Genomic DNA, 13098 nt, shown 5'->3' with positions numbered 1-13098 from the left:
GTTGATTTTGCTAATTGTGGTCTTGGATAACTGAAAGGCTGGACAGTTGCTTTTTCACCAAAGCTATATAGAGTCATCACTAGTGAGTTCCATGTATTTCTACAGTCACTCTGGGCTTGGGAGTCAATAAAGTCCAGGGGGGTTTGAGAAGTCTCCTTTTTTCTGTAGCACGTTCTGTAGCCTCAAAAAGTAATTAACTTCTGGAAGGTGTGGGGGGGATGTTCCCCTAGAGCCAAGACTCTTTTATTTTGCCTTTCCATCATCCCACCTTCTCCTCTCCTTGTTTCTTTCTTTCTTTTTTTTTTTCTTTTTTCTGAAGCTGGAAACGGGGAGAGACAGACAGACTCCCGCATGCGCCCGACCGGGATCCACCCGGCATGCCCACCAGGGGCGATGCTCTGCCCACCAGGGGGTGATGCTCTGCCCCTCCAGGGCATCACTCTACCGCGACCAGAGCCACTCTAGTGCCTGGGGCAGAGGCCAAGGAGCCATCCCCAGCGCCTGGGCCATCTTTGCTCCAATGGAGTCTTGGCTGCGGGAGGGGAAGAGAGAGACAGAGAGGAAGGAGGGGTGGGTGGAGAAGCAAATGGGCGCTTCTCCTATGTGCCCTGGCCGGGAATCGAACCCGGGTCCCCTGCACGCCAGGCCGACGCTCTACCGCTGAGCCAACCGGCCAGGGCCTCTCCTTGTTTCTTTGATTTGGTATCTATTCAGACTCTCAGATATAGCCCATGGTTAGGCCCAGCAGAAACACCTACTTGGTGAAAATTAAAACTTGCACTGATCAATTTATGCAATGTCTACTTCAGATTGTCCTGATTTACCATATGCCATTGAAGGTTTATATCTCTTTTCTCCTTAAAAACTGCAAACAAAAAGAACATCTTGAGATCTGGCCTCTAAAAGCCACCAAGTTTAAATTTCACCCCTTTCCGGGCTCAAGTAGAGAAAGAGATGCTGAAATTCCAACTACAGTTTCCATTTGAACGCATTGGACTCTGGATTTAGAAAATAACATCTGAACCTCATTTTAGAAATGGAGCTCTTCCCAAACCACGTGGCTGTGGTGGGGGCCTCCGCAGAGGAAGTCTTGGTATTAGCAGCACTCAGCTGGGCTTCGTGAGCCTTTCAGTTGTTACTAAACTGTTGTTACTAAACTGTTGTTCAGTTGTTACTAAACTAAAGATCCTACTGTTTGCCCCCCAACAACAGCAGTCAAAGGTTGGGCTCCCAAAATGGAATAGCATAGTACAGCATTTACAATTCTTGAAATAATGGTTGATGAGGACTTTATCTCCTGATTTTCCTCCTGGCACTTTACCCCCTTTAAGTTTACCTACTTATGAATACAACCTTATACTTCTGAATCACACTCCTCACAAATTTAATATCTGTGATTGTTAGAAAAACATATATTTTTAAATATGCAGTGACAGTATATTCAAAGTCTTGGGATTTCTTACTTTTCTTTTCAAACAAAATTAGGGCTGGCTTTATTTTATTTTATTGTATTGTATTTTTTCAAAGTTAGAAACGGGGAGGCAGTCAGACAGACTCCCGCATGCGCCCGACCAGGATCCACCCGCATGCCCACCAAGGGTTGATGCTCTGCCCATCTGGGGCCTTACTCGGTTGAGGCCAGAGCCATTCTAGCGCCTGAGGCGGAGGCCATGGAGCTGTCCTCAGCACCCGGGCCAACTTTGCTCTAATGGAGCCTTGGCTGCGGAGGGGAAAAGAGAGATAGAAAGGAGAGGGGGAAGGGTGGAGAAGCAGATGGGTGCTTCTCCTGTGTGCCCTGGCTGGGAATCGAACCTAAGACTTCCACACACCGGGCCGACGATCTGTCACTGAGCCAACCGGCCAGGGCCAGGGCTGACTTTAGCTCAGTGGTTCCTTCTAATGAAGTTTGCTTGTCAAACAAAATCAATCTTTTCGTGTGTGTTCACTAGGTAGAAAGCAGAGCAGTTCACAGACTATCTGCATAGGCTCTTAGTGACTGGAGTTATTATTCTCCTCAGGCTTGAGGAGTTGTCTGCTCCAAGGACCTGTGAGTAGATTCATTGTTTGCTGGGAGTCAGGAAAGCAGATTAAGAAAGAATACATTATCCCCTGAATAGATACTTTCCTCAAAGGAAATCCATCAGTTGTGTAGGCCATGGAATTTGGGGAAGTCCCAGGAATGTTGTTCTATTTATGAAAATGCTGAGTTACTTTGTGGTTTGTTTGTTTATTTAGTTATTTATTTTTAGAGAAAGAGAGAAAGGGACAGATAGGGACAGACAGAAAGGGAGAGAGATGAGAAGCATCAGTTCTTTGTTGCAGTTCTTTAGTTGTTCATTGATTGCTTTCTCATCTGTGTCTTGACGGTGAGGGGTGGTGGACTTCAGCAGTGTGACTGACCCCTTGCTCAAGCCAGTGACCTTTTGAGCTCAAGCCAGCAACCACAGGGTCATGTCTATGATCCCATGCTCAAGCCAGTGACCTCGGGGTTTTGAACCTGGGTCCTCAGCATTCCAGGCCACTGCTCTCTCCACTGTACCACTGCCTGGTCAGGTTTGGTAGTTTATTTTTGATGATGGATGGGTAGTCAACAGCTCTTGTTAGGGAGACAGCAGCCTGGGCATAGAGGGACAATCGGTTTTACCGACTCGAACAGAGTGGAGTGACCTCCACAGAGACTTTGGCCTCATCAACTCCTTGTCACTTTTGGCGTGCTGTTTGACAGCCTCTACTTCTAATTCTCAGTCTAAAACCAAAACTTCAAAAGCCCTTTTGAAGAATCATGTAAAATTCTCTGTGTGTTTTTTGGCTATATGTTTAGTATACTTACATACACACAGAAGAGATGTAAACAGAAAGGGGACCTGGCCCTTAACAGGTCTGCCTAGGGCCTGCTGGTAATGTGTGGGTTCTTGACTTCATGTAGGACAGATTTCACGCACGAGTCCAGGAGATTTTGAGAGTGTGTGTGATAAAGCTGGGGACAGTGAAACAAAAGGGCTAGGATAGAAGCAACAGGAGAGAGCCGAGGCAGGGCTGCTCCGGCTCACTGAGAAGTCAGAGAAAAGGGGGCCCTAGAGACAGGTTCCGGGGGTGAGCCTGGGACAAGCTGTCACTGCCGATTGCGCACCTGGGGACCCTTAGAGTTTAGGAGAGTTTAGGAGATGCACACCTGTGGGGGATGAAGAAGGGGAAGGGGAAGGCGAGGATGTAGTCCAGAGCGGGAGAGCGCACACCGTTCCCTTTTTAAAACAAACAAGCCAACAGACAAAAACTTGTTCTCTATTTTTAAATTGGTTTTAGAGAGAGGGGGAGAAAGAGAGAGACAGAAACATCAGTCTATTTCTGTATGTGCCCTGACTGGAAATCAAACCCACAACCTTTGTGTATTGGCATAGTGCTCTAACCAACTGAGCTATGCGGCCAGAGCACATATTGTGCCCTTTGTTTTGAGGGTTTTTAAAGGCTGGGAATTTAACGGAGGTCTTAGTGGAGATGTCAATAAAATATTCATCAGCTTTTCCAGGTGTGCCCAGGAACAGTTTTTTTGGGTTTTTTTTTTTTTTTTTTTGTATTTTCTGAAGCTGGAAACGGGGAGAGACAGTCAGACAGACTCCCGCATGCGCCCGACGGGGATCCACCCAGCACGCTCACCAGGGGCGACGTTCTGCCCACCAGGGGGCGATGCTCTGCCCCTCCGGGGTGTTGCTCTGCCATGACCAGAGCCATTCTAGCGCCTGGGGCAGAGGCCAAGGAGCCATCCCCAGCGCCCGGGCCATCTTTGCTCCAATGGAGCCTTGGCTGCGGGAGGGGAAGAGAGAGACAGAGAGGAAGGGGGTGGGGGTGGAGAAGCAAATGGGCGCTTCTCCTATGTGCCCTGGCCGAGAATCGAACCCGGGTGCCCCGCACGCCAGGCCGATGCTCTACCGCTGAGCCAACCGGCCAGGGCCCAGAAACAGTTTTTTGATGTTTGGGGCAAAGTTGCTGCAAAGGGTGTCACTGGATCTTTAGGTTTAAATTTCTTTCTTTCTTTCTTTCTTTCTTTCTTTCTTTCTTTCTTTCTTTCTTTCTTTCTTTCTTTCTTTCTCTCTCTCTCTCTCTCTTTCTTTCTCTTTCTTTCTTTCTTTCTTTCTTTCTTTCTTTCTTTCTTTCAGGAGGGTAGATAGTGAGGCATACTTCTGCATTTGCCCCAACCAGGATCTATCCAGCAGCCCCATCTGGGGCCAATACTCTAATACCGAGCTATTTTCAGCACCTGAGGCTGACATGCTAGGACCAACCGAACTAGCCTCAGCTCCTGGGGCCATGTTCGAACCAGTTGAGCCACTGGCTATGGGAGAGGAAGAGGGAGAGAAGGGGGAGAGGAAGGGGAAAAGAAACAGATGATCGCTTCTCCTATGCACCCTGATTGGGAATTGAACCCGGGATGCTCTATCCACTGAGCCAACATCCAGGGCCAGAAATATTTTGTATGAAAGGATTAGGCCTGTGATGATTGTTGTAAGTAGATTTTAGGTCCTCAGAATTAGAAATAATTTCATCCTCCAAAATCTCTGTTGCATGTTCAGGCAGTGCCTTGGCACCGAAGTCCCACCTCCCATTAGCTTCTTGGCTCATGGGTGTGTTATGCACCAAAAATAGGATACATTGGCCTGACAGGTTAAAAACTATTTTTGTAATAAGAGCAGAGGAAGTCTTTGTTTCCAACTATAAACTTACCAAGAGCCTATTCATTTTAATATGCATTAAAAAGTTGATTAATTTGCCCATTTGCTTGTGTAAAACAATAAGCTGATGCTAATCTTAAGATGAAAAATGTTCCCAAACAGGTTATGTGGCTCATGAATTTATTTTGGATACAAGACCCTTCAAAAAGTCTGCAAATATTGAGGCTTTGGATGTGGCCAAGAGGCTTCAGGATTATGGTGAGTGGCCTCATGGAAGTGACCCCTTGTAGGGCGGGGAACTCAGGCTGTTGTCATTCATGTGGCTGCCTATGCTGTCTGTGGACCGCTTCGTGGAGGTACAAACTGAACGTGCAGTCCCCGGAGAAAACTGATTCCACCTGGGGTGGCGCAGTGGATAAAGCGTTGACCTGGAACACTGAGGTCACTGGTTCGAAGCCTTGGGCTTGCCCAGTCAAGGCACATACGGAAAGTAACTACTACGAGTTGATGCTTCCCACTTCAACCCCCTCTTTCTCTCTTTCTTTAAAAAAAAAAAAAGAAAGAAAGAAAAGAAAGAAAACTGATTCATCTGCTAAATGAGGAGCCCATGGTTCTAGGCAAACTTCAAAGTGATAGAGAAAAATCTTGCCATTATGACTGCATTTGTACTGCCCTCTGAAAGATACCATATCATGCCTCTTGAATTTTAATGATTTGAGTGACTTCTTTTAATAAAGAAAGTGAACACCTTAATAATTTAGTAGGTTTATTACCTCATCATAATGGGAGTCCCATGTGTGTAACTCATTCTCTCTTGAATGAATAATCTTATTATGCAAAGTTACACTGATAACAAATGGAAAAGCCAGAGAATGGTTTCATTAAAGAAATTAGCAACTACCTCATCAAATATCCTCTTGGCTATTCCTATAACCTGATTCAATCTCCTGGCATCACACCTCCGACTACAGCAGCATTTGGAGGGAGAGAGAGAAGGGGCTAGGAGGAAGGTAGTTACCACTCAGTGTTCCCAAGTTCTTTTCTATCTTCAACTTTGACATTATTTTGCTGCTTGATGGAGCGATTGCCACACTGGCCCTAAGCCCAGAATTGTCCAGGAGCCTGGCACCCAGTAGGCACTCAGAATATATGTGTTTAATGAGTGAGAGAAGGAAGGAAGGTAGGAAGGGAGGGAGGGAGGGAGGAAGGGAGGGAGGGAGGAAGGAAGGAGGAAGGTAGGAAGGGAGGGAGGGAGGGAGGAAGGGAGGGAGGGAGGAAGGAAGGAAGGGAGGAAGGAAGGAAGGTAGGAAAGGAGGGAGGGAGGATGGAAGGGAGGGAGGGAGGGAGGGAGGGAGGGAGGGAGGGAGGGAGGAAGGGAGGGAGGAAGGGGTTAAAAAAAACAATGAAAATGATGATGCAGATTCTGGATCTTAGTCACACCTACTGAATTAGAATTTCCAGTAGTTTGTACATTTAACAAGCACTCAGTGGATGAGTCTTAGCAGACAAGTGGGGCTCACTGCCTTAGGGCAGAGGTTTTTAAACATAATTGATGATTGGAATCACGTGGAGTTTTTAAACTCAGATTTCTGAGCCCTACCTTGGTCTGCTGAATTAGGGTCAAAATCCAGGAATTTGTGTTTCCAAGACAACTCAGATAGCTCTACGTGTGGAAACCACTACAGCAGAATATGTTGAGCTGAACTGAATTTGCTAACAAGGAATTGAAATCAGACTTCATGAGACCAATATTGTGTTTAAAAAAAAAATCCCTTTCTGGTTTGGGTGACAGTTCTATGCATTTGACAAAACTTATTAAATGGTACCCTTAAAATTTGTACATTTCACTGTATAAACATTTTATCATAAAAATATGTGAACCATCTGTAATTGAATTCTAATTAATTATATACATGCTGAAGTGATTAAGGGAGAAGTGTATTTATGACAGCAATATACTTTGAAATGCATCAAAAATAAGATGGGTGGATGGATGAATAGATATGTGATAAACCAAATGAGCATCATTGTTGAATCTAGATGGAAGGTATATGGGTCTTCACTCCTTTAAGCTTATTGGTACATTTGAAAATTTTGTGTTGAGGAGACAATTCCTTATAGCACGATGCTTAAACACCCATGCAATGATGCACTAGAATTGGGAATCATTATGCTCTAGGGCAAGCTCAGCTGACCAGTATGTCAACCTAAGAGCTATTCTTCATCTTTTAGTTTTGCAGAAAAAGTATAAAATAGGGCAAAAGTTGTTTTTGGCTTTTGTCCAGGAAATCTTTTGACCTTGTTCCTTATTAATTAATCTTACATGTGAAAACTTACGGTAACGTAGAACTCCTCCTGCCTGTGTTCAATGCAGCGGCAAAGGCCTCCCATGGAGTCCCGACGTCTCAGCCCCTATCTGTGAGGTGGCTCAGCAATGCTCACTCTAGGCCAGGGGTCCCAAAACTTTTTACACAGGGGGCCAGTTCACTGTCCCTCAGACCGTTGGAGGGCCACCACATACAGTGCTCCTCTCACTGACCACCAGTGAAAGAGGTGCCCCTTTTGGAAATGCGGCAGGGGGCCGGATAAATGGCCTCAGGGGGCCGCATGTGGCCCGCGGGCCGTAGTTTGGGGACACCTGCTCTAGGCCCTCACTGCCTGCTTCCTCATTATCTAACTTTTGGTAGGCTTTACTGTTTTAATTTCTCTTAATTGCAAGTAATACATGAGCATTATAGAAAGATTCTAAAATACAAAGTAAGATATATAAAAATTCCAGTCTTGTTATCTGGTAATAACCCTTGTTAAAATTTCACTATTCTTATTTATTTTTTATTTTTTAGTATTAAAAATATATATTTTTTAGTTTATTGAGTTTAGCGAGAGAGGAATGTAGAAAGAGAGAGAGAGAAACAGGAACATTGATCTGTTCCTGGATGTGCCCTGACTGGGGATTGAACCAGCAACCCTGTGCTTTGGGACGATGCTCTAACCAATCAAGCTCTCCAACCAGGGCTATTTTTTAGTATTCTTTTAGAATTTATTCTTCAAGGTGCCTCCTTTATTATATAATTATATTATTTAATGTATATAAGTATATATCAGATATATAAGGCACAAAGTATATATATAGATACTTTGTCATTTTCTTAAATAAAATGGGATAATATTATGTAGCTTGGGTTTTTTTCACTTTATATTTTTGAATGTTTACCCAATTTAACAAATGTAACTGTACATACTTTTCATGGTTGCATGTTTTTATATGGATAACCTATAAAATTTGCTTAACTGATCCTATATTGTTGAGTAAGTTATTTCCGAAGTTTTCTTCTGTAAATGGTACTGAAGTGAATGCCCAGATACACGTCCTTGGGATAACTTATAAAATAGAAAGTGTCTCTTTTTTTTTTTTAATTTAATTTTTATTTTTTTTACAGGGACAGAGAGAGAGTCAGATAGAGGGATAGATAGGGACAGACAGACAGGAACAGAGAGAAATGAGAAGCATCAATCATCAGTTTTTTGTTGCGACACCGTAGTTGTTCATTGATTGCTTTCTCATATGTGCCATGACTGTGGGCCTTCAGCAGACTGAGTAACCCCCCACTCGAGCCAGTGACCTTGGGTTCATGCTAGTGAGCTTTTTTTGCTCAAGCCAGATGAGCCCACGCTCAAGCTGGCTATCCTGGGGTCTCGAACCTGGGTCCTTCCGCATCCCAGTCCGACACTCTATCCACTGCGCCACCGCCTGGTCAGGCAAAAGTGTCTCTTCTAAATTGAAGAGGTCAAAATTAGTGACACATGTTCCCCATTTTCTCTTACAGGATTTCATTCCCCTACCATGTCCTGGCCAGTGACAGGGACTCTCATGATTGAGCCCACTGAGTCAGAAGACAAGGCAGAGCTGGATAGATTCTGTGATGCAATGATCAGCATTCGGCAGGAAATCGCCGACATTGAAGAGGGCCGCATGGACCCTAAGGTCAATCCACTGAAGGTGTGTAAGCACTGGTACTTTATTCAAAATGTCCTACAGAGGAGAAAAATTGTTGGGTCAGTGTCAGCAACCTGTGAATTCTCTCATTAGATGATATTCTTGCCTAGAATTAAGGCCATTCTTCTGAGAAGATGATGCATTTATTACTTGGAAGTTTAAATCTTGACATAGGGATTACTCAAGTACAACGTAGATATTTTCAGTGTCTGAACTCCGTTTATGTCATTGTTTTGGGGTTGTGGGAGCTCCACACCACATACACCAGCTGGTCACCAAAGAGGGAGCAGAGGCTGAAGGGCTTTGTTTAGCTGTGGAAGTCTTATCCTGTGACTCTGATGCACTGTAGTGAGATTATTTACCTCTGAAACTCTGGATAAAAATAAATTCTTTTATTAGAGGAGTTACCTCTTACAACTGGGTTGGTACTTGGCTGGAATGTTTTACAATGTTTATGGCTTATGTTGGAGGAAAATTTGTTAGGCATTACCTCAACTCTTCCAAAATATGTTCATTTTATATCTGGTTAGAACCCTACGTTTCTCCTTAGGTCCAGATATTATTAAGCTGGTATCATGAATTGCGAATACCATGACGACTGTGTTGTTATGGCTCCAGGCCAGACAACACGTCCTGAGATGCTCAGGGAAGCCCAGGCAAGTTCCCAAACTGTGCAGCTGGAGGTGGAGTGCAGGGCCCAGTGCCTGGGGGGAAGGCAGACACCCTCCTCAGCGTGAATTTGACAGGGTAACAGAAGAATACAATATGATCATTTGTACTATTATTATTATTATTATTTCCCTCTGGATACTGATGATTCTTTCAGGATTTAGGCTGTTTTTTTTGTTGTTGTTGTTGTTTGTTTAATTTTTGCAAGATAGAGATGGACAGACAGGAAGGGAGAAAGATGAGAAGCATCAACTTGTTGTTGTGGCACTTGATTGTTCCTTAATTGCTTCTCATATGTGCCTTGACGGGGGTCTCTAGCTGAGCCGGTGACCCCTGGCTCAGCCAGCAACCTTTGGGCTGAAGTCAGTACCCATGAGATCCCATGCTCAAGCTGGTTAGACTGTGCTCAAGCCAGCTGAGCCCGCATCAAGTCGTTAACTTGGGGTTTCCAACCTGTGACCTCAGTGTCCCAGATCAATGCTCTATCCACTGTGCTACCACCAGTCAGGTGGATTTAGGCTGTTTTTAAAAATGGCAACAGACATCTAAAGAACTGAATACTGACTTACAAAAGCATGTGGAGAATAATACTCATAGGATGATACAAGGTTTAAAAGTATACCAAACTATGCTATATGCTATTTATTAATATATGCAGGAGTAGTGTAAAAACATGATAATGGTGAAATCAAACTTAAGATAGTATCTATTATTGGGGAGGAGGGTAAATAAAGAGATGGAAAGGGGAAATACAGGCAGCTTCAGCTGCCTCTAATGTTTTGGGGTTTTATTTCTTTTTTTTCTTCTTGGTTTTTTTTTAAAGGCTAAGCAAATATGATAATATATTGATTTATGTTGGGTAGAAGATGTGCTTATTATATTACCATAGTTTTCTGATATTTGAAATATTCCACAATAAAAAATTTCCTACCACCTGACTAGGTGGTGGAGCATCAGCTTGGGATGCTGAGGACCCAGGTTTGAAACTCCAAAGTCGCTGGCTTGAGCATGCGCTCATCTAGCTTGAGTGTGGGCTCACCAGCTTGAGTGTGGGATCATAGACATGACGCCCAGGGTTGCTGGCTTGAGCAAGGGTCACTGGCTCTGCTGGAGCACCCCCCAACCAAGGCATCCACGAGAAAGCTATCAATGAAAAACTAAAGTGCCACAACAAGTTGGTACTTCTCATCTCTCTCCCTTTCTGTCCATCCATCTCGCTGTCTCTCTTGCTAAAAAAATAAATAATAAAATAAATTTCCTACAAAGATTTCCTTCCCCACAAATTGAAACAAAAAAAGCCTTCTCTGTACATGGTCAGAAGCTCACTGATTGAGGAGAAGGCAGTGTTCTGCTCTGATCCCTCTCCCGTCCATATCTATCTCAGATGTCTCCACACTCCCTGACCTGCATCACATCCTCGCACTGGGATCGGCCATATTCCAGAGAGGTGGCAGCATTCCCACTCGTAAGTTCTCCTCTAAAGCTGACTGTGCCAGCTGGGATAGTGTTCACATGCATGCGAGGGGCCATCGCTTACTCCGAGGGGCTCCCACTCTTACAGTCTCATATCAACTCTAAGTGGGACACTTGTGAAATGCGGGTCATGATGAGGAAAGTCCGCAGAGCATGGGCATTGGCTTTCAGATCTCTGAGTGTCAGCCACAGGCCTGGAATCTGCAGGGCACACAGCGGAGAGACCAAATAGAGGCCCTGTCAAGGAGGTGTTTTCTACCATCATCCAACAGTGAGGTGGCCCCAAATGCAACTTTCCTTCTTTTCTGTTTCTTATATGCTATGCTGTCTGTTTGATGGGGTGGGGACAAGTGTCAAAAGTTGGATTTGGGTGATGCTAATGAAGGGTTGGCTTTTAGCTTCTTATACTTTTTGAATACTTGGGCTAGTGGTGCTTTAGGCTGCAGAGTTACTGCAATCCCCTCTTCTGAGAGAAACCTCCCAGAACATCGCAGAACGTTTCCATCCTTTGTTCTTACAGCCCTTTGTGAAACCGGAGAACAAATTCTGGCCCAGCATTGCCCGGATCGATGACATCTATGGAGACCAGCACCTGGTTTGCACCTGCCCACCGATGGAAGTCTATGAGTCTCCATTTTCTGAATAGACGAGGGCCTCTTCTTAGTCCTCTCTTTGAGTTCACATGACTGATTTGGTGCCTCTCTCTGGAGCATTTGATAAGCAAGAAATATTTCATCTACCACCACCCGAGGCTCAAGTAGGGATTTTACACACTGTGTAAAGTTTTGTAATCTCTGTCAAGGTAAATGTAAATACAATTAGCATAGCGAGCGGGAGCTCCTTGTTGGAAGATTGATTTGCTTTGGTGCCTCTGCTTTCACATGTCTGTTGATGTTCAAATTGCCTTGATTAGAAGCCATTTTTAGTTTTTTTGCATAGAAAATCTGGAGCACACTAGGAACTTTAGCTTTCAATGTAGCAAGTTCACAGACATATAGTAGAGGCTATGCTGGAGACTTGATAGACATATTTTTCTTTCAAATAAGTCCTTATGGACTATGCCGTCTGTGGGAAATCCCAGGGTAAATGTTTACATTTTGTATACACTGCAGAAATCTTTTTCCTCCAAATAATTTTCCTAATCTGTAATAGCATTTGAGTGTTTTTCTCCTTTCTTGTGTGTGTGGGTATTTTTTAATCTCCAATTATTAGTATTCTAATAAAAACATTTTGATTAAGAATACCTTCTTGGTCCATTTTTCAATCTTCCACATACAGGTTTAGAGGGATTTGAAGGGTAATAAGAAACACATAACCCAATAATAGCTGTTGTGACATGATCAGTTTTGTCTTTGGCGGGCTAAAGATAGGGTGTATGTCTTGGTCAGCAGTGAATACCACTTTGGTCTTTTTGTTAGAGTTGTATTAGGTTGTGTGTAACTGAAACCTTACTACAGAAGTTTAATCAAATACTAGTTTATTTTTTCCCACTTAAGAAATAAAGCAAGGGCTGGTGCTCCCTCAGTCTTTCTGTCCTGTCTTCCTTTGCAGAGTCTTCACACTCCTAGTCTTCAAATGGCTGCCACACATCCAGGCATCACATCCCCATTCTCGACAGGAAAAGGCGGAAAAACGAGACAAAAAGGCAGATTCCATGCAAGTCAACTTCTTTTGGAATGCTTTCCCAGAGGGTCCACTTAGTAACTTCTGCTTACTTGTAACTGGCCAGAATTGGTTCCAATTGCTGCTCGTAGCTGCAAGGGTCATGGGGAGGTCTTTTACCTGGGCATGTTACTGCCCCCAAAGAAAACAAGGAGTTTGTTAATTAAAGATCAGGGGAAGAAAGGGTTTCAGGTAGGCAAGTAGGATACCTTCCACAAATAAGTTTCTGGTAGAGAGAGCAAATGTTTCACACGTTCTCCCCTGATTATTATTCAGCATGTGCTCTAGCCCCAAGGACACGGCTCCTTGTGTGGAGCTCACCTCACCATTCCTCAGCCATCCTGACAGTGATCTGGACAAAGGGTCAGAGAGCTCTACTGAATGCTCTGCTGGTGGTCCACTTATTCACACACTTAAAAAAGTTTGTAAAACAACTTATTTCAGCCTAATCAAGCAGCAGAGAAGTGATGGGATCCCTGGCTCCTTTTTCACGTAATAATTGATTACTATCTACTGAGCAATTGTCAGGTGGATTTATAACCTCACGGAGCCTCCTAACATTCCACTTTTACACACGTGGGGATGGTATGGAGAGCTGCCCAAGGTCCTAGAGCTGGTGAGAGAGCCAGA

General features: G+C 44.1%; 1 protein-coding gene across 2 annotated transcripts in view; it reads left to right on the top strand.

The window, feature by feature from the left end:
- The window catches only part of GLDC (glycine decarboxylase), a 107626-nt gene extending 95583 nt beyond the window's left edge, over positions 1–12043 (top strand). For both annotated transcript variants that reach the window (XM_066257220.1, XM_066257221.1), the window contains 4 exons: positions 4830–4925; positions 8495–8667; positions 10718–10798; positions 11327–12043. In XM_066257220.1, coding sequence (XP_066113317.1) covers positions 4830–4925; positions 8495–8667; positions 10718–10798; positions 11327–11452 — 476 coding nt within the window. In that variant the 3' untranslated portion in view covers positions 11453–12043. The remainder of the gene's footprint in view (positions 1–4829; positions 4926–8494; positions 8668–10717; positions 10799–11326) is intronic.
- Positions 12044–13098: the final 1055 nt, after the last annotated feature.

Source organism: Saccopteryx bilineata, chromosome 2 (assembly GCF_036850765.1).
Source record: "Saccopteryx bilineata isolate mSacBil1 chromosome 2, mSacBil1_pri_phased_curated, whole genome shotgun sequence".
In the NCBI taxonomy this organism is placed as follows: Eukaryota; Metazoa; Chordata; class Mammalia; order Chiroptera; family Emballonuridae; genus Saccopteryx; species Saccopteryx bilineata.
Note: the sequence above shows the minus strand (reverse complement) of the source record. Positions and strands in the feature narration are given on the sequence as shown.